General features: G+C 35.8%; 1 protein-coding gene across 1 annotated transcript in view; it reads right to left on the bottom strand.

The window, feature by feature from the left end:
- The window catches only part of LOC126184643 (synaptic vesicle glycoprotein 2B-like), a 255,137-nt gene that overhangs the window by 22,883 nt on the left and 205,977 nt on the right, over positions 1–26,277 (bottom strand). Inside the window, exons 10-11 of the mRNA XM_049927121.1 lie at positions 7,081–7,298; positions 4,557–4,716 (exon numbers count right to left, since the gene is read on the bottom strand). Coding sequence (XP_049783078.1) covers positions 4,557–4,716; positions 7,081–7,298 — 378 coding nt within the window. The remainder of the gene's footprint in view (positions 1–4,556; positions 4,717–7,080; positions 7,299–26,277) is intronic.

Here is a 26,277-nt window from a genome sequence, read left to right as displayed (position 1 = left end):
CCAGTCGTTTATCAGTGGAATATTTCCTGAATGGCTGAAATATGCTGAAGTTAAGCCACTGTTTAAGAAGGGAGATAAAGAAATAGTATCAAATTTCCGTCCAATTTCACTGTTGCCAGCATTCTCAAAAATTTTCGAAAAAGTAATGTACAGTCGGCTTTATAACCATCTTATCTCAAATAACATACTGTCAAAGTCACAGTTTGGATTTCTAAAAGGTTCTGATATTGAGAAGGCTATCTACACTTGCAGTGAAAATGTGCTTAATTCATTAGACAAAAAATTGCAGGCAACTGGTATATTTTGTGATCTGTCAAAGGCATTTGACTGTGTAAATCACAATATCCTTTTAAGTAAATTAGAATATTATAGTGTAACAGGAAATGCTACAAAATGGTTCAAATCTTATATCTCTGGCAGGAAACAAAAGGGTGTTATTAGGAAAGAGACATGTATCAAGCTATCAGGCATCATCCAACTGGGAACTAATTACATGTGGGGTCCCACAAGGTTCCATTTTGGGGCCCTTACTTTTTCTTGTGTATATCAATGACCTTTCATCAGTAACATTACCAGACGCCAAGTTCTTTTTGTTTGCCGATGATACAAACATTGTCATAAATAGCAAATCAAGTGTAGTCTTAGAAAGATCAGCCAATAAAATATTTGTGGACATTAATCACTGGTTCCTAGTCAATTCTTTGTCACTAAACTTTGAAAAAAACACACTACATGCAGTTTAGAACTTGTAAGGGGTGTCCCACGAGTATATGTATAACATACAATGACAAGAAGATAGAAGAAGTGGACAGTGTTAAATTCTTTGGATTACAGCTTGATAATAAATTCAACCGGGAGGAGCACACCACAGAACTGCTGAAGCGTCTTAACAAATCTCTGTCTGCAATGCGAATTTTGTCAGACATAGGGGATATAAAAATGAAAAAGCTGGCATACTAGGCTTACTTTCATTCCATAATGTCATATAGGATTATTTTTTGGGGCAATTCATCAAGCCAAGCTAAAGTTTTCCGGGCACAAAAATGTGCAGTAAGAATTATATGTGGTGTGAACTCAAGGACATCCTGCAGAAGCCTGTTTAGGGAACTAGGGATACTAACTACTGCTTCCCAATATATTTATTCCTTAATGAAATTTGTCATTAAAATATATCACATTTTCAAACCAACAGCTCAATTCATGGAATCAATACCAGAAATGAGAATAATCTTCACAAGGATTTAAAGTCACTTAGTCTTATACAAAAAGGTGTGCATTATTCAGGAACACACATTTTCAGTAACTTGCCAGCAGCCATAAAAAGCTTAACAACCAATGAATTCAGTTTAAGAGAAGCCTAAATGATTTATTGGTGGCCAACTCCTTCTACTCCATTGATGAATTCCTCAGTAAAACCAACTAATTTGTATATAAGTACAATATAACTTCTGCACAATTTCAGTGCATTAATGAGTTCATTGAAAATTTGTGTGTGTGTGTGTGTGTGTGTAAGTACAATCTAACTTCTGCACCATTTCAGTGCAGTATGTGTTCATTGTAAATAAGTATTGTAGTAGTTGTATTACATGTTTATTACCTTATAAATAAATAAAGAACTTTTTTATTTTAAATTCAGTGCATTAGTATTTGTAAAATGACTCTTTCATATAGTGTTCATTAAAAAATGACGGTCATTTTGCTTGGGACCTGTGGAATGGTACATTAGCTTATTTGTTTTAGTTGTAAATATTTGTCATGTATTGTTGTTTTTCTGACATGTTACACATCCTGGAAGACCTCCTCACTACTGATCAATTGGAATGAAAGTAAATCTAATCTAATCTAATCTTAAGAAGTCTCATAATAACTGACTATGTAGCAATGGCATATCAACTGATGACAGAATGCTTTTCATATGTATTAGAATGTAAGACTCATAATTTGATTGTGTAGTTATTATTATTATTGTTATTATTATTATTATTAATCTGTGTTGTCATTCAAACACTTGAATGTCATGTATCTGTTTGTATATGATTTAGTCTGTAAGCCCATGACCATTTAGATGTGGTTATTACTGTAATAATCTGACATGTTTGACATCCTAGTGATGCACGCACATCAATGATTTATGGAACACGAAAATAAATAAATGAATTTTATTTCTGTTGCTCTGTTGTGAACTCAGACACTTTTTTGTACTTCTTTGAGACTAAGGTTCATCATATCATAAATTTTTGCTGCTTCTCTGCTGTTGTCACAACAGTGCTACAGTTTCTCAAAAAACAACTATTGTCTAAAGGAAGATGGTGCCAGGTGTAGAGTGCAGAATCACACTGCTGCAAAAAGGATAAAGTAAATAGTGTATTGTGTAATAAGAGGACAAAAGTGTAGTTAAAAGACAACTGTGCAATAAATGAAACTTTTGTTTGCATGGAAGTGCACCAAAGTATGTTTAAAATTTATTAGTGACTATTTCCAGTGATCATGTTCTGACTATTTAGAAGAAGAAATTGTGTGTTTAGCACCAGCAGTCAAAAGATGAAATTATAGGTGCTGTCAAGTGATACAGACAACTGTTAAGTGATATGACTCCAAATACTTTCAATGTGAATTATTTGTGGTGTGAACTCTAGAACATCCTGCTGAGGCCTGTCCAAGGAACTAGGAATACTAACTACTGCTTCGGATTATAATGATTCCTTAATGAAATTTGTCATAAATAAGATACCTCTTTTTGAAAACAATAGCTCATGTCACAGAATCAGTACTAGAAATAAGCATAACCTTCACAAAGATTTAAAGCCAGTTACTTTGGTGCAGAAACGTGTCCATTATTCAGAAACGCTCATTTTCAGTATCTTTTCAGAAACCAGAAAAGTTTAATTACCAATAAAGTTCAGTTTAAGAGGAACCTGAATGATTTATTGGTGGCCAACTCCTTCTATTCTAGTGATGAATTTCTTAGTAGAGCTGTCTGATGTGTGTATATGTTATTAACAATATCAAATAATCTGAGTCTGATGTGAAATCTGACTTCTGTACATCTTCACTGATCATAAATGAGATAAACTGATTTTTCACATTGATAATGTGTGGCTACAACAGCTGAAGAATTATCATAAGCATATCACTGTACTTTAGATTTACACACTTTGTGACAAGTTTGTTATCACCTTTTAAATTAATATACATTTGTGATTTTTTGACTCTTCCCACATCCATGAGAACCATTTCACTTGGAATCTATAGACAATACCTTAGCAAATTATTTTCTCTCTTCAAATATGTATTGTATATTGTTATTCTGTTATGTGTTTGGGATCTTCTCACTATGGACTAATTGAAACAAAAAGTACATCTAATCTAATTTTCTATATCATACTGGACTATCACTACTGGAAGAAAGGGTGTTCTGGAGAAATGTCATATGTGCAACATAGGGGATTCTTTCTATTATGAATCTATCACTCTGCAGTTGAGTGTACACTACTTTGATACCTTGTGACAAATTTAAGGTTAATTCACACTGAATGTTTATGAGATGAAAAAAACGGAATGGAATGTCACTGTCAAATATAGATATGTTCCCACAAGATGGAACATTAACATGACATCATTTCACTTAGCTCAGTATGAAATGGCCAAAGTGAGCTTGTGAGACATCATCCACAACACAAAAAGTTAGAAGATAGTATCAGAATGAAGGGACTTGCAGTGATAATAGAGTTTAACCACCAAAGAAAAATTCTGAATGGATGATATTGATGGAGGTCATATGGCTGAATTCCCACATCAATAAGAAATAAAACAATATGAAAAGTGTAATCCAAACATTTCTAAACATCAATATTTGCTTGGCTGAGAAAGTTTAGATACAAAAACTTGTCATACAATCTTTAGAAGGCAATTCATAGTGCCTTTTTACTTTTCCTTCTGTGTATTTTTTCCCAACAAAGCCATTTTTAAGAGGTTGTGTGTCTAGCATCATGGGGGTACACAGACAGACTGATTCCAAATAATTACTACAGTTGCAAACTCTACACCACCAAGTTCCGCATGCTGAACAATAAATTTATGTACAGTACTGACCATTTTCTGGTTTTTATGTCCAAACCCCTGAATTCTTCTAAGGCACACCCATTAAAATCTTCAGAGTGGTATTAAATTAATTATCATTTACTTATTTCACTGTATTGTCCTACACAGACTAAGTTACTTCACACATATAACAGGAGAAAATAAATACTATTTAATGGCATATAAATACCAGCTATGAAAGTCTTTTTTGTGTGATGTTATACATCACTTCATGTAATGAAACAACAGAAGAAATAACTACTTTATTTTTATATTCAGACTTACTGCTAGAACATATTACTTCTGTACGACATGTAATGTTTACATCATCAAAATATGTGCAGAAAAATCTTGAACGTGAAGGCACTATTTTTTCAGCCACTCTCATAGCTACAGAAATAATCATTATTTAGAATACACATTATGTGACTTTGATTAATTTTGAGCAAAATATATCAAAGGGAACAAAGAATTACCTTAAGTGTGTGGGATAGGACTCAATAGTAATTACATCAATAACATTCCATCCAGCTATAAACATGAAATTGAATATTGCTTCAAATATCATGACAGCTGCATCTGTATCTAGGAACCAAATAAAAAAAGCAGCTATGCTGGATAGGAACATTGATATGCCTGAAAAAGTTTATGATATACACATTAACAAATATTTCTGATAACATGATAAGAACATATATTCACACAAATGAACAATTAACTGGAAGCTTTTTTCTAAGATAGAAAACATCCTACTGCAAACATACTACTGCTACTTGGAGAGTTGTTTATAAATATGAAACTTTTGATATTGCATTATACTTTTCTTTACAACCAATTACTGGTGAGGTAAATGCATGATCAAATAATATTAAGAGATGCAGATGAAACAGACAAAATAATAATTATATATCACAGTCAATTTGTGGGCATTAAAGAAAAAAACCATATAATAATTAAAGTAGACTCATTGCAAAATGAATATGATGAAACACAAACCTGTGGCACATATGAACAGTGACACTACAAATTAGCAATTAACTGCGAACATTCACACTTTCATCAGAAGCAAATTAACTTTGCCAACAAAGAAGAAAAAAAAGGAACTTAGATATTCTGATCTCTACCTCAAGCCTACTATATTTCTTTAGTAAAGTAGAACATTGGTTGACTGTTTGGATTCTAAGAAAATGGCTCAAGTAGAACAGATAGAATCTGTGAGTGTGAATAGTTAGATGAGAAATGAAATATGAGGCAGAATAGAGCAGATCTTGATAAAAAAATGTTTCTGTGATTTTACGGTTTGAATGCACTAGTTAGAAACACGAAAACATTCTTGATTCCAGATCATTTTCATTTATACTGGAATCTTTTACGTACATAAACAATATACACTAAGTGATCAAAAGTATCCGGACACTCGCAAAAACCTATGTTTTCTGTATTAGGTGGTTTGTGCTGCCACCTACTGCCAGGCACTCCATATAAGCAACCTCAGTAGTCATTAGACACTGTGAGAGACCAGAATGGAGTGCTCTGCGGAACCCACAGATTTCAAATGTGGTTAGGTGATAGGGTGTCGCTTGTCTAATAATCTGTACGTGAGATTTCCACACTCCTTTACTTCCCTACCTCCACCGTTTCTGATGTCTTAGTGAAGTGGAAATGTGAAGGGGCATGTACAGCACAAAAGCGTACAGGCTGACCTCGTCTGTTGACTGACAGAGTGACAGAGATTGCTGACAGTTGAAGAGGGTTGTAATGTGTAATAGGCAAATATCTATCCAGACCATCACACAGGAATTCCAAACTGCGTCACGACCCACTGTAAGTACTGTGACAGTTAGGTAGGAGGTAAGAAAATGTGGATTTCATGGTTGAGCGGCTGCTTATAAGCTACACATCACACCGGTAAATGCCAAACGTGTCCGGATACTTTTGGTCACATAGTATATACTGCGGCTGAATGATGAGACTACAAAGTCTGTATCACAATAAGTAACACTATCACAACTATATAACAACAAGTTATCACAGAATTTGTGATGATCACATAAAAGCAGCCATAGCTCAGTACTGAAAATATTGTTGGAAACGAAGATATCATTTGTACAAATATTGTGATTTCCTGTACATTCCAGGTATCACAGTTATTCATTTTTGTGAAAAAGAAAAAAAAAATGGATATGTCAACTCTAAAAGAAATTATTAGCGTTACAAAACACCAAAAAATAGTATATCAGGTCTCTATTATGAAACAAACAGGACACAAACTTTTTCGAAAAATATGTCACTAAAATATCAGACACTAGAAAACTGTTTAAAACTCTTTGCAATCAGTCAGAAATATAAAATCAGTGATTACCCTACCTTTTTTTAATTGAGTCTGTTAACACTACAAAATTAATATACAGAACAGAATTACAAAAACGTGCAATGAATGATGAGATCTCTTTAGTAACAGCTGACTAATAGCAGGAAAAAAACTATTATTAAACTCAGAAAACTGTAAAAAAATCTATGAAAGGAATGAAATAATCATACTTTTCTTTCACATTCAGTTAAATCCCTGAATGAACCATCATGACCAGAAATTCTTCTAAGGAAGGAATCTGACAACTGAAGGTGAAACATAATTAGATATGTCCATATTGCAAGTTTATTTCAGTAACAATGAAAGTAATTAGTATACAAATTAACTCATTTTTCAAGTAGTAATCTAATGTCTAATTCCCAAGGTATTCTGAAATGCTTATTAGTGATTATGCACACATGTGCAGTACTTACTCAGACTTATAGAAGGCATCTTCTTAAAATAGGTAGTGCTTTCATTGCTTAAGCTCAGGGAGAAGCATTGTTATTTACAGACTGACTATGTGTAGACTAACCAGCATAAAGAATAAACTTAAGGCTAACTAAACTGAGGAACTAACTACTTCAGTAACATAAATAATGATAAATTTTGTCACAATAATATTACAGTTACAGATATTTTGCACAGACCTATGACTTTTACTCTTCCTGTCTTGTCTATAATAAATCCTGAGATAAATGCCCCTGGCAGAATAGCTAGTTGACCAACAAGATTCTCTTGAAACACTTCCTTTAAATAAATGTTGTAATCAAAATCCTTTTGGCAACCAGGTATCAAACTAAGTTTGGTATTATTTTGGAGAAGACAGTTTTTGAAGTGCTGATCAGAAAGATTGGTGTCGACAAACCTGAAATGATCACATAGCTACTGAAAAGAGTGGAACAAAATAAATTATTTTACGTACCAGAAATACAAAGCTTTTAGTTACCACTTACTGGAATACCTGTACCTGCATTTATCTATACATCTATACAAATAAATCTAGTACTTCAGTTACATATTCTAAAATATACTTATAAAATATATTAGTAATCTGCAGTGGGAATAATATATCCCCTAAAATTGTATTACACTGAGGCTAACACATTAAAATATATAAAAACAATGGGAGAACTCAACTGTCAGAAAAGTAACACTGTGCTAGGTCTCATAACAACACAAAGTAAGGAATATGTAGCACAAACTTTTAAAGAAAAACAGATACTTTGATAGTTATCTGGAGACATGGAAAGACAAAGGTATGGGAACATGGTATATATAAGGATTTGTTAGTAATTCTAGATTAGACATTCAAAGTCCGGGTGATATATGAGACAAAACATTGGACCTATGATTTTAAAAATTAGTGCTAATTGAAGCACAAATGAATTCAGATTGTAAGCTTTTCTGATTGTAGTTCAACAAATGAGCTACTCAAGGACACTTCTCAAGTCAACAGAAACCTGAGATTATTTTAGAGATTCAGTTTTTGTTCCATAGGCCCAGAAAAAGCCCATAAGAGCACTGTCACTTGATGCCAAGAAAGAGGACACGTCGAAGAAAAGTTCAGTCACAACCCAATGTTTGCTTCAGACTAGGGTCTTTTTAATTTTCAGTGGAGTGTACAGTGGCATGATGAGTACCAGCAATAGACTGCAGTTCATTGGGAATACAGAAACAAACCTAAATAACAAGCTAGAGATGTAATGTGTTTTCCATCGAACAGGCCACAAAAATTTAATGTAAATCAAGTAATTTCATGAAGACCTAATTAGAACATTTTAATCAAATATATCAAACTGAAGATAACCAATATATACAATAACATATATGGGAGAAACAACTCACTGACACATACTATCAATCATCTCAGTAGTACTGCAAGGCTCAACCCTTCCCATTTTTCTTACTTTTCCTTAAAAACGATGTGCCTTCAAAATCTAACATAAACAGTAACTGTATTATTTGTCAATTAAACAATCCTCTCTCATAACACTGAAGGCTCTTTATGCTGACTCTGCAACAATAATCTTTTGTTTACTATGGCTAAAACAGCTCATATGATGTTCTACCCATAAAATAACCATGAAATGCACACAGAACAAATAATAATTGGAAATAAAGATACTGAAAAGGTCAGTGATACTGAATTCCTTGTGATGTGGGCAGATAGCAGACTATAATGGAATATGGACACAGGTAAACTGCTGACTGAAGTGAGAAGCCTCCTTTATGTCTCAAGAGTACTTAGTCAAAGGTATGAGTTGACTACTGAAAGAACCATGGCTCTGGCGAACACTACTGTTTTGTACAGCAATTCTCTCTGGAGATCAATGCACAAAAAAATTTTATCACACATAAATGAGTTGTGAAGATCATTATATGGTCGTCATTACATAGAACTACCAAGCTAATTTTCAAAGAACTGGGAATAATGCCTGTGTCATACATATAGACCTTAGAGACTGCTTCATTTGCAAATAACAATCTTCATGTGTTTCCAGGAAACAATCCTATGCACAATCACTACAACCATGCTAGTGGTAATGTTAATCTGACAAACATGAGACTATAAATTACACAATAGAGAGAGGCACAAAGGCAGTATATTTTACAATAAATTGTCTTCCTCAGTCAAAAATAATAAGAACTCATTAGGAAAGCCACAAGTATACTGCTCCAAAATTGTTTTAATTTGGTTACTAAATTTATGGAGATCAGTTTATGCCAAAGACAACTTTAATTTTGCTTATAGTGCTATGATACTTGATGTAATGGTAATTAACTTACAATTAATTCTCACAATGATATGTATATTGTCTTTCACAGTACATGTGAACATAGTAACAATTATAGCAAAAAGATATATGCATATTTAACATTTCTAATAAGATGTATAATGATTTCATGCATAAAAGATAAAATATTAATGATTTTAAATATAGCTACAGAATAAACATACAATCATAATGAGATGTAAGGTCAACAAATGTCTTAATGTCTTATGCTCACCCATTTTCTTGATGAAATTCCAAATTCTGTTTCCTAAAATTCTGTCAACTGAAAGACCTTTTGAAAGATTCATGTAAACTGTTCAAATAACACAGAAATCAATCATGTAAAAGTACTGAGGGACAACAAAACCAGTTGCTTAAGGTCGTCATTGTCTTACATTAAAATGTTAGTCATCTTGACCTGTTCTAGTCTCAGCGAGAAGCTTCTCCGCCAGCTTTTCATTGGCTGACCCAGCAACCTTATGCCATTGGGATGGGAGTATAGAATTGATTTTTGGCTCCTCCTTGTAGATTGTGGATGTTTCCTCCAGTTGTTTTGATGATTTCGAATATAATGTGTAATGAGTTCCATTTGAAGTACCATCAACACATGTTCATTCATTTTATGACACCATTTGGTGTAACCAGATGTCTGTCTAAAAATCTTTCGCAGGATGTTAGTCTTTTCACATCACTTGCCTTTGCTGTTCACAATTTGCTGCCATAGCACAGTCAGGTCTGGCTAAGGTCTTGTAAAGGCATATTCTGGTATGCTTCTTGGCTAGGGAAGGTTTCGTTACAATATTGATGACTCCCATTGTTTTTGAATACCTGGTGGCTTTTTCAGATAGGTCTGTTTATGACAGAAAGAATAGCTTAAAGTCCAAAAGTGTGAATTTATTCACTCTTTCTAGAGCTTTATTTCTCAAACATATTTTGCTTTGAACTGGATATTTTCCACAAAATGCTATAGACTTTTTTGTGTTGACATCCATACTGTATTTCTTGGATATAATCTGCAAATCATGTAGAGAACACAGTAGGTCATACTCTGAAGCCACAAAAAGAACTAACTCATCTATAAAAAGTAAAGCATCTGGTTTTGTGTTTCTGTTGATTTGAATGAAGCCATGTGGCATTTATCTCCACTCTTGGATAACTTTATTCATGTATATAACAAATGAGCATGGTGAAAGGCTGCATCCCTGTCATACTTCTGCATATATTCTGCCAAGTCTTATAATTTGTTCTCCTTCTTGACAGAGATTTAATTTGTTCTGAAAATTTTATGTATATTATGGTATAGATAAGTTGCTGGGGAACATGAACATCTGGTAGAATCTGTAATAATTTGTTTCTGTTGTCTTTATCAAAAGCTTTTTCAAAGTCAGTCAAGGGAATATTTGTTTCTATATTGAGTCCTCTATGTTTTTCTGTTTGCAGCTCAATGGAAACCATGATAGGTTTGTAGTGTCTGTATAATTTATTTTAGATATTCTTGGCAAACATTTTATATGCAGAGTTCAATAAGCTTATTCCTCTGTAATTATCTCAGTTTTCAGCTCTCCTTTTTTGAAGATAATAATTACAGTTGATTTAGTCCAGCTCTCAGGTATATCATCTCCTGATCAAATCATATGTAAGAAGTTAAGGAATTTGTCTATAAATGATTTTCTTCCATATTTCAACAGCTCAGGATTGACTGAATCTTCTCCTGGGCCTTTATTACTTTTTAGTTTGTTTAATACTTCTTTAAAATTACACTTAGAGATGGTTTCTTTTGAACAGTTCCCTCAGAGTTGGATTGTAAAGAGGCTCTGGTGCCTTAGACCACAGACTTCGAAAGTACTGCAACCATTTAAGTAAGGATATGGGATTTACTTTTATAGCCTCTTTTATCTCAATGTTCAGATTTTTAACAATATTGAACATTTGTGGCTGGGATCTGTAAGTATTATGTTCTAAATTGAGGCCACGAAGTCTTTGCAAATTTCTCTGAGTTTTCTATGTGTTTCTCTTTTCATGAATGTTCTCGTCCTATGATATTCTATTCCACCTTCCAGCTGTTGACAGATATTTCACAATTGCTCCTTGTATGTCTTTTACAACCATTTTGGCATCATTGTCACATTTTCTCAGTCCTTCCTTCCTACACTATTTTGATTTTCTGGCAAGGCTATGATCAGCAGCTTCTCTTAGAATGTGTGGTGGAGCCTTCTATTTTCCTTTGAACATTATTTTTTATACATGATACTTTCACTAGCACATCACGTCAATTTTGGTATAACCAAAGTGTACTGGAATCTCTCAAAAGGGTGACATGAAAGGCAAATTCTTTATTCATTGTCAGTTACTTGTAGTTCTTTGTATGCCATCTTGGTGTTATCCATATGGGGCTCACCTGGATTCAGTTTCAGGACTTCAAACACTCTTGCATCCAATACCACATTATCCACTTTTTTATTACTAAGAATATAATCTATTATTGACCTGATGTTCTGCAAAGTGAATTATCTGAACAACAGACCTATATCACATCAATTAAGTGCACAATTCTTGGCCATATTTTTCAGTCTAGTGAAGAAACTCTTGTTAAGACTGATCTACATCTTTATAGAAGTGATTGTAGGTGTTATAAACAGTCCCTGAGAGAAATTCAGATGATTTTTTCCCATTTTAACACACGGAAGACCTGAGCAATTTTCTGGTGAATATTATATTTCTTTGTCTCCAGAAGCCTCTGTGATAGTTACAAACTGTCTTGTGATAAGAAAATGAAGTGATTATAGGTTACATTCTGAAATATTAAATTAAAGTTACCTTTATAGACAAAAGCCAGCACATCATTTTGAGGAGACAAACAAAATTAATAAATGTAGCATCTATTAAGACTTGGAAATTGTGAGGAGATGTCTGCCATTCACAACAGATCAAAATTATATACTACATTTTATTATTTATGTATATATGCTTATATTCGACTGATTTTGCAAACAAGATACATCAACACTGTGAACCCAGAATACAGGAACAAACATGTCATCAGATATACTATAGGACAAAACTTAAGAAATAGTTAGGTATGTATCCAGGTGAACAGAAACAACACATTAAGCCTAAATAATACAAAAATAGTATTAGGTTCCACATGAACAGAATGCTCAATAATAACAATCTAAAAGTGAAAGACAAGCTTATAAATACACATCAAACAAAAAATTCTAGAAAAGCATGCTGACTCACAACTAATGCGGACTGAGCGTTTGGCAGTACTGGAAAAGCAAATCTCAGCTGGATGATATTTACTCCAAACAATGGCTTTCATATGCGACAGCTCATACTGCAGAGTAACATACATTGGGTATGTCCATTTCCCAACCAGTTACATACACAAAGTATGTTGCCCTACAGCGTGAGGTGCTTGAGGAGATGATATGTGCAGAATATCCAATTGGTCTTCAAATTACACAAAAAGGCTGAGCATATTGCAATACTGCAAAAGCAAATCTTGGCAGGATGCTGTTCACATGTGTAGCAGCTCATGCCGAAGAGCAGCATAACTTGGGTATGCCCATTTCTCTATCAGATCATACACAAGATATGTTGCCCTACAGCATGAGCTGCTTCAGGAGAACAAATTTGCAGAATATCCAATTGATCTTCAAATGACAGAAAATGGCTATAAAATCATAATAAAAGGTAGCAGTAATATATATAAAGAAAAACAGTTATCAGTACCCAACCAACATACCAGTACATAAACATTCGATCTTATCCAGTCAACATTCATGTCTGAATCAGAAAAACAGAGCTGACACTCAAAACAGTTTCCCATAAAATGTTATAAAATCATACATTAGACTTTCACAAGAGGTCAAAGAAAAAAATGAATTTCATGTCATCAGGAAATATGTAAAAACATATTTATTAAATGAGAATTTTTATTTTATTGACAAAAACATGAAAAACATGCAATTTATTCATACAAATGTTCATCTTGATCATTAAATTATTATGATAAAAAACTACCGTATAATAGAACAGATGACAGACTTTATTGATCAAGTACATTTCCACACATAATAATATCATAACACAATACAGAGTTCAAATACTTAAGATAACAAGCCTTTGTGACCACGATGATTCAAATATTTGAAATTTTCACAGTGATAAATGCTACTGATGATAACCTTTTGAAATTTTAGAGTATGTAGTGTTCCCAGATAAGCCTTCTAACCATATGGATGCAAATGAATTTATGCAGCATATCTTTTCTACCTGCTCACTGTCATGTGCAATATGAGTCTTCTGTGGAATTTTGTGAGGAAAGCTTTATTGATATTGGCTTTACCCTGAACACAGAAGTTTTGAAAACAATGTTCATGAATCAGCCTATAAATTGGTGGAAGATTTGCTATCTAACAAAATACTAGAACCGTCAACAAACATAGTGAAATGTGGACACATTTTAAAGCACAGATAAGACATTTAACTAATACCTACATTTAAACCAACAGCAGAAACCCTTGTCCTGCTTTCTGTTTTGGAGTTAGGACTTCAGCCAGTTTCCTACCTTCCCTCTGATGCAACAATGGTATAGTTATGAGTCATGCAGTCTAAAGGCTTACAAAAATAAAAAAAATTATTAATTGGTAGTTTCTTTTTAGCTAATCATTGGATAATAAGAATATGGCTTCAGTCACGTACACTACTTTATGAGATGCCATATGTGTTTTGCGATAATGTCAAAGTTACCAAGATGTTTCACAATTCTTGCACATACTATTTCTCAACGACTTTAGTAACTGTAGTCAAATAATATATTGTATCATTTCTGTTTTCTGTTTTAACTCCTCTCTTGTGGAGAGACTTCACCATGGAAAATTTCATGTTAGGAACAGCATCTTGATTTACAGAAGCATTAAATATGTGTCCTAAGCTTTTTTTAGTATAGCTTTTAGAAGTTTACTGGAATTGTTATCTACATCTGTGTTCATTTCTCTTTAAAGAGGTAACTATGATGGTAAAAACCAAAGAAATTTGAGCTAATTTTGACATTCACTGGGAGTTATTTTTTCTTTGCATCATTGATGAACAGAACTGGAAAGGAGAAAAACAATAATAGCACACAATATGCCATAAGGTGGCCTGAGGAGTATAGGTGCAGACCTTAACTGTTTTCATTTTATTTATGGTTGTGGGAGGTATGCTTCTCTTCTTATGAGGATTTGGAAAATAGTGTTTCACTACTGCCATGGCTTATTTTAAGGAGACACTGCAACTTATTTGCTAACAATGCTCGATATGTGGTCAGTGAAGAGTTCTGTTGTCATTGCTTAGTTGCTTATTTGTTTTTAACTAATGTTTAAAACAACATTTGCTTGTGCAATTGTCAATCACAGCCAACTACTTTATATTCTTCACTTTTCTGATTTATTTCAATATTTATTTGTTTTTGAAACTAAGACAAAAGCTTTTAAATTTCTTGATCACTTTACTTAATATTGTATAGTACTACTTTCTATTGGCTGACCAGGATAATTGAAATTATTTATGTAAACTACAGTTCTCACTTTTGTTGGAAAGATATCTTTTCTCCCACCACTATTCATTTGTTTTCTAATTTGTTTGTTTAGTTATTAAAAAACACTTTTTGGAAAGGTATTTCTGAATATTCTTGTAATATGGTTTTGAAATAAATCATATTTGGGGCTGAAATCTGTTGCACATTAAGTTTGCCATCAGTCTACATTTTGGAGACAGGATTTAAAGACCTGATTGTTTTTTTCAGATTTATCGATCAATTTATTTCCAACATGGTTCAGTTGTATATGTGCAAATATTCATCTTGCTCACGGTAAGCTAATAGTAATTTAATGGCCACTGAGATGCCTCAGAACTTAACACATGCAAAGACTGCATATTTTGTGTTGTTCTACAAAAATACTGTCCTTTAGGATACTTGAAACTGGAGTTAGAATTGTAAGAAAATTAACTACAGGTTGTTATTCATACATCTTAGGCAGTCTTGTCATCAATATGTTTTGGGAAGCTTACATTAAAGTACCCCATTAGACTCCTGTGATATCTCCTCTACATTTATATATGTGCAAGTGAATTCAGTCTAAACATTACAGGAAAGAACAAAGATTCCATGAAGGTAGCCTATATAAGTGTGGATACCAGTACCTAGCACCTTAACCAAAATATTTACAGATTTCCTATGCTAGTGCATTTATACGGAACATTTGACTGAATATTCATTTTATACACTAACATCATAGTGTCTCACACAAGATATCAATATCAAAATTGATTTCAATTAATTCTCTGCAACTAAAAAATAAACAGTATACAACATTATTTTAACACCATTATCCGACACCAATATAACTGGACACTGTCACATTTTATGTCAGTGGTTGACATTTGTAAAAGAGTTACATTTAGAAAATATTGCATGAATGAAACAAGAAGTAGTTTGTATGTTACAAATATCATAATTTATGAGGAAAATATGCTTATAATAATAAATATAATTAGAGTTTGTTGATACCAGTACTTAGTACATATCTCTAACATAAATCCTAAGAAACTATAATTCAGGGAACTACAGCATTTTCAAGCATTCATCCAAAACTTTGAAAAGTATGTGGGTCATGTAATTGATTTAAGAACTATGATAATGACAAACTCTCACAGCTTTCACAATACCAAAAGTGATAGAGTATAAGAGTGAAGTGTTTATTCACTATTACATTTAACTTGGTACTATGACTGTAAACCCATGTCTGTAAACCAACAGTATGTGATCACACAAATGGTGGGAATGCTGTCTCTTTCAGTCACTTCTGAATTTCAGGAAGTGTGCCTTTCCCTCTTGGCTTTCTCATTTTCCTGAGGTTTGGTGGCCTAGTTCTACCTGTGGACTGTTGTACTACGCTGGATTTGTTGCTGGCACTACATATGGTCAGCCTATGAACTTGTGCCTTTACCGGCTGGAATATTCTCCACAGACATTCAGTATGCAAGACCATCAACATGGGCAAGAAAATGAAAAGTGTCCTATGGTAAACAAAGAATATGATTTCTAGAACTTCTGGTCATTTTGATGACTCTTAGTTTTCATGTTACTGAATTACCTGAAAGTTAGTTGAAAAATTTAGAAATTTATATTTGTAAACATATAAACATTTCTAATGAAATATCTTTTGTGGAATTATGACCCTATGACCACTATGCCCCTTGATCCATGCCTGTTTCCTGCAGTTTCCTTTCTCTGTTCTGGTCCCCCTCCCAATGCCCTCCTCCCTTTCATCGTCATCACTTGCTGTACAAATGCACTGTTGCCAATGCCCATGTAGCATTCATATCCCACATTCTGCATTGCACCTGTTACATCTCCCTCCCACATTCCCATCCTGTGCACCTGCTGCCCCTTCCCATCTGTCAGCCCCTTTCCCAATCCTTCCTCCAGTTACTTGTGTGTATGTATGTGTGTGTGTGTGTGTGTGTGTGTGTGTGTGTGTGTGTGTGTGTGTCTGTGTGTGTGTGTCTGTGTGTGTGTGTGTGTGTGAGAGAGAGAGAGTGGGTGGGTGGGTATGTGTGTGTGCATGTGTTTGTTTTAGAGCTAAAAAAATGATTCATCTGAAAGCTACCAATGTTTTTTGTCTTGTTTATGTGCCTGTTGATGACTCCACATTTCTATTGTTTGGTGAGATGTTACCTTCACTTCAAGACTTTACATTATCATATTTAATCTAGAAATATTATTACTTAAGTCATTTCATCACAACAACTCAGATGAAGAATGTAATCAAGAAATAATTATCTAGATAATAATGAGAATAGATTACCACTAGTTCTAATTGGTTGCCAGTAAATTTTTACACAAATAGCATGCAGTTGCTGCTCCTGCTTGCAAAAGAGCAGGTTTTTTTCATTCTACATTACTAAATGCTGTTGTTCATTACAGGATTTAGGGTACACAGTAGATGAATTTAGCAATCAATCAAAGGCCACTCCCATCCCATAAATTAATTTTTGAATAGATAGTAACTGTGTTTGGTGGGAATACATTTATTAAATTTAATTGTAGAGTAAAACACAAGTTAAAATCTAGTAAGGCAAATGATTAGCCTATAGTCTTTCTTTCACTAATAAAATGTACAACATTTTGAAGCTTACTGACACTCTCCACAAAACAAAGCATTATTGCAATCATGATCCATGGAACATGCAAACACCTAAACTACTTTGAAAGATGCTGGCATCAAAAACTAAACTAGTAAGGAAAAAAAGGTATCATTAACATAGCAGCTGTCATAATTTAAAAAAACATTCTTCATTTATGTTTAAAATATAGTGAACAGACAAAAAGATTTTAACTAGCACTTTGTTATTTGATACCCTGAGGGCAACAAGTCCTTACTTTGTACTGATTTCATTACACTGTTTTTGACTAGAGCATTGAAGTTTCAAATATCTGGCTTGAACAAAAAAATTGCACTGAGCTCTTTAAAGACCAAAACTACTCTCCAAAAATAACCACATGAGAACATGAAATGACTGATGATGACAAGAAGGAGACAATTCATGACATTTTTAATATTGTTGGACTGCCATACAAAACTTTGCATTACATTTTACTGGACCAAATAAGAACACTCTCATGACAGTAAAGTCTGTAACTTAAATTCTGAAAGATGATCATTTGTACAATTTAGTTTGACAGTGCATTGAGCTACAATGAGTAATTCTGTATGGTCCAAACTGACTGTGTGGATTTATAATTTTTGATGAATTGCAGGTGTATGGTTATATCATTAAATGAAGGAGCAGCCTTTTCAGAGAAAAATACAATTTCCATCACTATGAAACGAAGTTTTCAAAATTCAACCAACATTGAGGTAGTGTTGATAGCTTTTTAATAAGCATGGAACTATCCATAAGGAACATTCTTCTGTACAACGAGACTGCCACTGGAATGATTTACCTTAACATTTTGGAAAGATGAAGGGAAAATGTGAGTTAAAAATTACATAAGGATAAATCTTGGTTTCCCCACCATGACAATGTTCTGTCACAAACCTTATCTGTTATAGCACACTTCTCATCAAAGAACAATGTAACTACTGTCCCAACATACATACTTTCTCAGCCCCTCATAATTTATCTCTATTTCTAATAAAGAAATTTCCACTGGAAGTATAGCATTTCACCTTAACTGAAGAGATCTATGTAGATTTTTGACACTTATTGAGCATGTTATAACCAGACTCCTCATAGCAGCATTTTCAGCAATTGGAAAATTACTGCAGAGCAATCCATACAAACCTCAACTACTTCAGTGGGTCATAATTTCCCTCCAAAAGCTTGTAGAAATGGGAAAGTTGTTTTAATGAACTCAGTAGTGCTGAGAGAATTATAAGTACCAACTGTTATAGGCAAGCTAGTTGTTGTTTCTGCACATGAGGTCCTTTGTTTGGTATAATGCCATGTTTGCTTGGCTCATGTTAGTTCATTCACAGCCTCATTGATCACAGTTTGTGGAGTTCATGAGTGTGCAGTTCAGCCACATTACAATAATGAGCAAAATAGTGTTTTGCTTGCAGTCTTTAGCTAGCAAACACACGCAGTACACAGTTTGAGTGTGGGTTTTTATTGTGAAAACATGCTAGAAAACAGACTCATTGGTTGCAATGCAATGGGTGTTCTAGAGAGAATTCAATGTGCATGATGTTCTAAGAAAGGAGCAGTTCTATTCATTGTAAGGAAGCTGGAGGCAACTGGTGCACTAAAAAGTTACGGTGGTAAACATAGAAAATCATTGAGTGCAGAGGTTACCAATAATGTTCAAAGACACTTAGAGAACTCTCCAAGGAAATAACTGTATTGACTGAGCCACAAGACAGGCATTTCACATCACATGTCAGATAGCTGTGAAGAAATCGGCACTGTGACCTTTCAGAGTGCAAGCATTGCAAGAAAAACAGATCATGAGAAAAGAATACATTACTGTCAATAGTATCAGGAGTTTCTTATTCAATGTCCAGGCATTATTTTCTTTACTTGGTTTACAAATGAGGCATGGTTTTATCTATCAGGTTACATCACCACATAAAACAGTAGATACTGGGCTGCTGTGAACCCCCATATCATTCACAAAACATTACTGCATGATGAGGAGGTTGAAGTGTGTCGTGCAGTGTGAGCTTTCAGGATTGTTGGCCCCATTTCCTTTGATATGACCAGAGACACTACAGTTTATCTGGGCATCTTCAGTACATTTGTTGAGCACCTGGATGATGTCAAACTTACAGACTGTTATTTCCAAAAAGATGGAGCAATGTGTCACATGTCTAATGCTTTCATACAACTTGTAACCAGTTTCTTTGATGATAGAATAATCACAGAAAAATTGTGCCCCCCCCCCTTCTCAATCATGTGACATAGGCCCCTCACATTTTTTCATGGCAGTTATCTTAAAAGCTGAGTGTACAAGAATAGACTATGGACAACTGCAGAGCTCCATGACGCCATGACACATGAAATAAACAACACTGGTGAGGATAGTTTTCACAGAAAGTTGTGGAATATGATGAAATGCATACAGTTGTGTATTCTTCCATCATATACCCTGAGAACTTTGTGTGTTTGTAGGTATGTAATCTCCTAATGTGTATTAACATCTCCCAAATATGCAAATATGTCCCATTATTGTTTCAAACATTATGACTCATTAAAGTAGTTCAGGTTTGTATGGACTGCACACTACAATCATTGCAAACAGTCACAAAGAGGTTGTTTTGAAGATGGTTGTGTGGAACTGGAATGTAAAGTTAAGATGATTCCACATGGGACACAAAATAGGTCAGAACACTGTTGCAGAAACAGCGAAAAAGGAACAAATAATCTCTGAGATTGGGGATGTTTTGCAGAAGCACAAAATTTAACAAAGACTTTAATGCAAGATGCCTTTAATTGTTTCCACAGCAAAACTTTGTCTCAAAATCTTGTAGAAAGGCCAAAGAGATTCTGGTCATATGTAAAGTACATCAGTAGTAAGACACAATCAGTACCTTTGCAGCACAACAGCAACAGCAATGTCACCAATTACTGTGAAAGCAGAGTTACTAAAAAAGGTCTTCCAATGTTCCATCACTGAAGAAGATGATGTGAATATTCTAGAATTCAGATCAAGAACAGCTGCAAACATGAGAAACTTAGAAGTGGATACCCTGTGTTGTGAAGCAGCTTAAATCAAGGCAAGTCTTCTGGTCCAGATTGTATACAAATTAGGTTCCTTTTAGAGTATGCTGATATAGTAGCTCCATAATTAGCAAAATGTACAACTGCTTTTTCAACAAAAGATGCATACCTAAAGACTGGAAAGTTGCACAGGTCCCAACAATACTCAAGAAAGGAAATAGGAGTAATTCACTGAGTTATAGACCCATATTACTGACATTGGTTTGCAGTAGGATTTTGGAACATATACTATGTTCAAACATTATGAGTTACCTTGAAGAAAATGATCTATTGCCACACAGTCAGCACAGATTCAGAAAATATTGTTCATTTACACCTACATCTACATCTAAAGCTATGTAAATACTCTGCAAACCACCATATGGTGGACAGCAGAGGGTATCTTGTACCACTATTAGTCATTTCATCTCCTGTTCCACTTGTGAATACAGTGAGGGAAAAATGAGTGGCTAAAAGCCTCTGTATGAGCCTTAATTTCTTGCATCTTATCTACATGGTCCCTGTGCAAAATTCACATTGATGGTAGTAGAATTGTTCTGCAGATGGCCTCAAATGCTGATTCTTTGTCAGGGCTAAGTCACCTGACAAGCATCTTGATGGGAGAAATACTCCAATGTCTCACTGCCCAGCAGCAAGCTTTCACAGAACAACAGCAAGCTCTCACCACTGCTCTCAATCAAGTGGCATCTGCATGTTCATGGCAGGTTTCTCTCCTGACAGTGTGGCCATCACCCTTTCCAGTATATGACGAATCAGCTCAAGATTGGGACTCCTACAAGACATAGTTATACCAACATTTGCAAGTTTTTCATGTGGGTAATGCAAACATGGGATGGCTTTCTTTCAAAACTTGTTGCAAGCTGTCCAACACTTAGGGCATGCGGCACGCTCACATTGGACAAAGCAGTACATGCAAGATGGATGGTGGCACAAGGATCCTGGTGTGATGCATCCTGTTGCTGCTGTGGTCATAACCAATGCTGCCCTGTGTGACACTGAGTCGAAGGTTGTACTGCTGCAATGCATTTGTTGCTTCCACGTGTTTGATAACAGTGAAAACATTATTTCCCCAAGATGTGGTATGTTACTGGCAGTGCTTTCTCTAGTATTGATAGCCTTCTTCAGTGGACAAGCCACATGAGGTCCCTTTGTTGTTTGGCTCTTAATACTGCCCAGAGGACCAACCAAACAAGTGACAGTGTATATAACACATACAGGAACCACTTACAAAGGGCAGGCAAAGAAAAGAAGACAGACAGAAAAAAGTAAGTAAACTGTTCATTATTTCAAATGAATCACAATGCATTTATTACCCTGTTGGACTAGAAATGTCAATGCCAGTCTTTTAAAAATGTTTGCAGTTGCCTACAGAACCATGATTGTATCCAGACATGCACTTCATCATCTGAAGCAAATCAGCAGCCACAAATGTCTTTCTTCAGGGCTCTAAAAATATTGGAATCACATGGAAAAAGAGTGGGACTGTATGGAGGATGTGTAAGGGCTTCCAGTAAATCATTTGCAGCATACTCAAAATCACCTTAGAAACATGTGGGTGGAAAGTTTTGTTGGGAAGCCCTTGTACATCCTCCATAGAGTCCCCATCTATCACCATTCACTTTCCATATTTTTGTAGCTCTGAGGAAAGACATTTGCAGTTATCAATTTGAATTGGACAATGAGGTGCTCACCTGGGTGCAATCATGGTTCCATAGGCAGCCACAGACATTTTTTGATGAAGGCATTAGCCATCTTGTCTCGCAATGGAATAAATGTATTAATGATTATGATGATTACTTTTTAAATAATAAACAGTAGCTTGCTTTTTTGCATCTGTCTCAATTTTCATTTGAAAGTCCATTATGCATTCTGCACACATCAAGGGAAATAAGGGTCGATCAAAGCAGAGTCCCATTTACCTAGGTAAGTCTTATATCACTGGGGTTTGGTAGATGACCCAGAGGCTCTTCCCAACCCACTAGAACATAGCATACACTGAAACTGGTGTATTTTTCATACAGGTTTGCCACATTGTGGTAGTATAGTTGGTTAAGCCATGATTCCTACTGCTTGTGGCACACAAAATTTCACCAATGTACTGCCTTGCTATTGCTGAAGCAGAGCCTTGGGTTACAGAGGACAGATGGTACTTAGCAGCTTTAGTTCAGTTAACTCAAGGTTCAACAAAACTGAACTCAACCAAGAAAGGCTAATCTCGCTTATGTGCTCACTGTATGGCATGACTCAGTAGGTATGTGAACTTTATTATATGCCATGGACATGACAAGCATCCCTCCCTCTTTTTTATTAACATGCAAACTTTCCAAAAAGTTTCATATGCACAATAAACGTTATTTACATTCAAATTGAGCTCTTAAAATAATCACAGATATGATGAGTATTTCTGACAGCATGGATCATATATTTCACCTAAGACAGCCTGAGCTTTATGATGGGATAGATCTGTCAAATGAGTGTACTGAAGTCTGCTTAGAAGTCCCTTTCAATAAGAGAGATAAAACACAAGGAACGAAAAGAAGCACCAAGCAGTTCTTTCATAAGTACATATCTCAATACTACCACTAGGCTATCTTTCCTTTTGTTACACTTACAGAAGACTCAAATTATGTGTTACAAATACAGAATCAAAGTAAGCTGACTTCAGCATACAGTGCTGATGGAAGGGAAAAAATAAGAAGATCTGGAAAAATCTCTACGTTATTTTTCAAGACCGTATTAACTGTAAATAAAGTATTCGAAAAAACGTACTTCCACACATCGCCAAACAAACATTCAGTACAAAAAAGTCATCACACCAACTACACTGAATTGTGACAGGACTTACTAATAAACACAATTTGGCATGTATTCACCAGATACATACACACACAGCACATCAAAGTAACACATCAGGTAGCTCAACCTATCCCTTCATAATATCTTATTTCCATGCTCCACAGAGTTATAACTGCATTTACACCACTCTGAGCAATTTGGCACATTTTATGATCATTTTCTCCTGTCTGGTAGCATGGCTATGAAACGCGAGTATTATTGCCTCTTAATAGACAATTCTACCACTGACATCTATAGCAGATGTAACACTGAAATTCACTGTAGCAGTTGATATGGATCTCTGATAGCTGATGAAAACAATGAAATTCACTACTCATTTAATTTCCTAAGCTTACCAAAGTGATAACTGGGATTAATATTAAGAACAATGGACTTGAGTATGTAAAACTCCTGTAAAATAATCCTGTAAAATGTCTATACTTGTAAATTTCTACAATCGTGCCCTATGCAGATTCACCCACATTGAAGTGAGACTTTAGGTTGCATTGACAAGAAATAATTATCTGGTTCTGAAGGACAAATTATATACACAATTCTTTCTCTCATTACTCTTATTTTCTCAATGAAATGTGATTAAATTAAATAATCTAAAATAGTGTACAGATATATTCAACTTGAGCGTGAGGATGCCAGAGAAAACTGTAGTGTCTCAGATTAAGAATGAGTCATGAGTAGTCTTTGAATAAGATAGGTACATCTCTGAGCTGAGTTCTTCTTGTTGTGGTTTTTGAGCCCAGGCAGATATCACGGACTGCCAGCCATGAGTTGTCAGTTACCAGGGCACTATGGAGCTGGGAGGCAATGTTGCCTCATACTATCTATAATTGCAATTGTACATTCCATTTTGAAGTTAATGTTAAAAGTATGTACTTCCATGAAGTGAATAATATATGACTTACAGAAGAGAAAAATGCATATCAGAAATGATTTCAAGTTGTGTTCCAAAGAGCCTTACAGAAAAAGAACTCTGCAACATGGAAATGAAATCTATGTAAGTGCATGGCGACTGAACTTCTACACAGGATCTGATGAAAAGTTCATACCTCATCACCTCTTAGGCAAAATAAGAGATACAAGGTACTGTCATAACTGATTAGCAAAACTTATAACAATAGAGAACAGTTTTGGAAAAAAATGCTCTGTAGGATGCTGGTTTGATTATGCTGTGATTGGGAACTAAATGATGGTATTGTAGGACTGTATCCACATGTATTACAACTTGTAATTCAATACATTTAAATATAGATGTCTCTTTCGTTTACATAGTTACATAATGTCTCTTTATTACTCTTTTTTATAATTTGATTACATTTTTATTAGATCCTGCTACAACATCTTACGATTGACTCATCTCATTCCAACAGAAAATATACTTGTGATGATGTTCCTCCACTCATAATTTTTGATGACTGACATGATGACTTACAGAGCACATTCAATGGACTGTGGAGAAATGTTTGGCAACACAGTGTATGTAGAAAAATGTGATATTTAGAAGCCAAAGATCTATAATTAAAGTAATGACACTAATAGAAGTAGTAGCTGTAGAAACTATTATACACTCCTGGAAATTGAAATAAGAACACCGTGAATTCATTGTCCCAGGAAGGGGAAACTTTATTGACACATTCCTGGGGTCAGATACATCACATGATCACACTGACAGAACCACAGGCACATAGACACAGGCAACAGAGCATGCACAATGTCGGCACTAGTACAGTGTATATCCACCTTTCGCAGCAATGCAGGCTGCTATTCTCCCATGGAGATGATCGTAGAGATGCTGGATGTAGTCCTGTGGAACGGCTTGCCATGCCATTTCCACCTGGCGCCTCAGTTGGACCAGCGTTCGTGCTGGACGTGCAGACCGCGTGAGACGACACTTCATCCAGTCCCAAACATGCTCAATGGGGGACAGATCCGGAGATCTTGCTGGCCAGGGTAGTTGACTTACACCTTCTAGAGCACGTTGGGTGGCACGGGATACATGCGGACGTGCATTGTCCTGTTGGAACAGCAAGTTCCTTTGCTGGTCTAGGAATGGTAGAACGATGGGTTCGATGACGGTTTGGATGTACCGTGCACTATTCAGTGTCCCCTCGATGATCACCAGTGGTGTACGGCCAGTGTAGGAGATCACTCCCCACACCATGATGCCGGGTGTTGGCCCTGTGTGCCTCGGTCGTATGCAGTCCTGATTGTGGCGCTCACCTGCACGGCGCCAAACACGCATACGACCATCATTGGCACCAAGGCAGAAGTGACTCTCATCGCTGAAGACGACACGTCTCCATTCGTCCCTCCATTCACGCCTGTCGCGACACCACTGGAGGCGGGCTGCATGATGTTGGGGCGTGAGCGGAAGACGGCCTAACGGTGTGCGGGACCGTAGCCCAGCTTCATGGAGACGGTTGCGAATGGTCCTCGCCGATACCCCAGGAGCAACAGTGTCCCTAATTTGCTGGCAAGTGGCGGTGCGGTCCCCTACGGCACTGCGTAGGATCCTACGGTCTTGGCGTGCATCCGTGCGTCGCTGCGGTCCGGTCCCAGGTCGACGGGCACGTGCACCTTCCGCCGACCACTGGCGACAACATCGATGTACTGTGGAGACCTCACGCCCCACGTGTTGAGCAATTCGGCGGTACGTCCACCCGGCCTCCCGCATGCCCACTATACGCCCTCGCTCATAGTCCGTCAACTGCACATACGGTTCACGTCCACGCTGTCGCGGCATGCTACCAGTGTTAAAGACTGCGATGGAGCTCCGTATGCCACGGCAAACTGGCTGACACTGACGGCGGCGGTGCACAGATGCTGTGCAGCTAGCGCCATTCGATGGCCAACACCGCGGTTCCTGGTGTGTCCGCTGTGCCGTGCATGTGATCATTGCTTGTACAGCCCTCTCGCAGTGTCCGGAGCAAGTATGGTGGGTCTGACACA

The sequence above is a fragment of the Schistocerca cancellata genome, chromosome 4, assembly GCF_023864275.1.
Source record: "Schistocerca cancellata isolate TAMUIC-IGC-003103 chromosome 4, iqSchCanc2.1, whole genome shotgun sequence".
In the NCBI taxonomy this organism is placed as follows: domain Eukaryota; kingdom Metazoa; phylum Arthropoda; class Insecta; order Orthoptera; family Acrididae; genus Schistocerca; species Schistocerca cancellata.
This window is presented reverse-complemented; position numbering and strand designations above follow the sequence as displayed.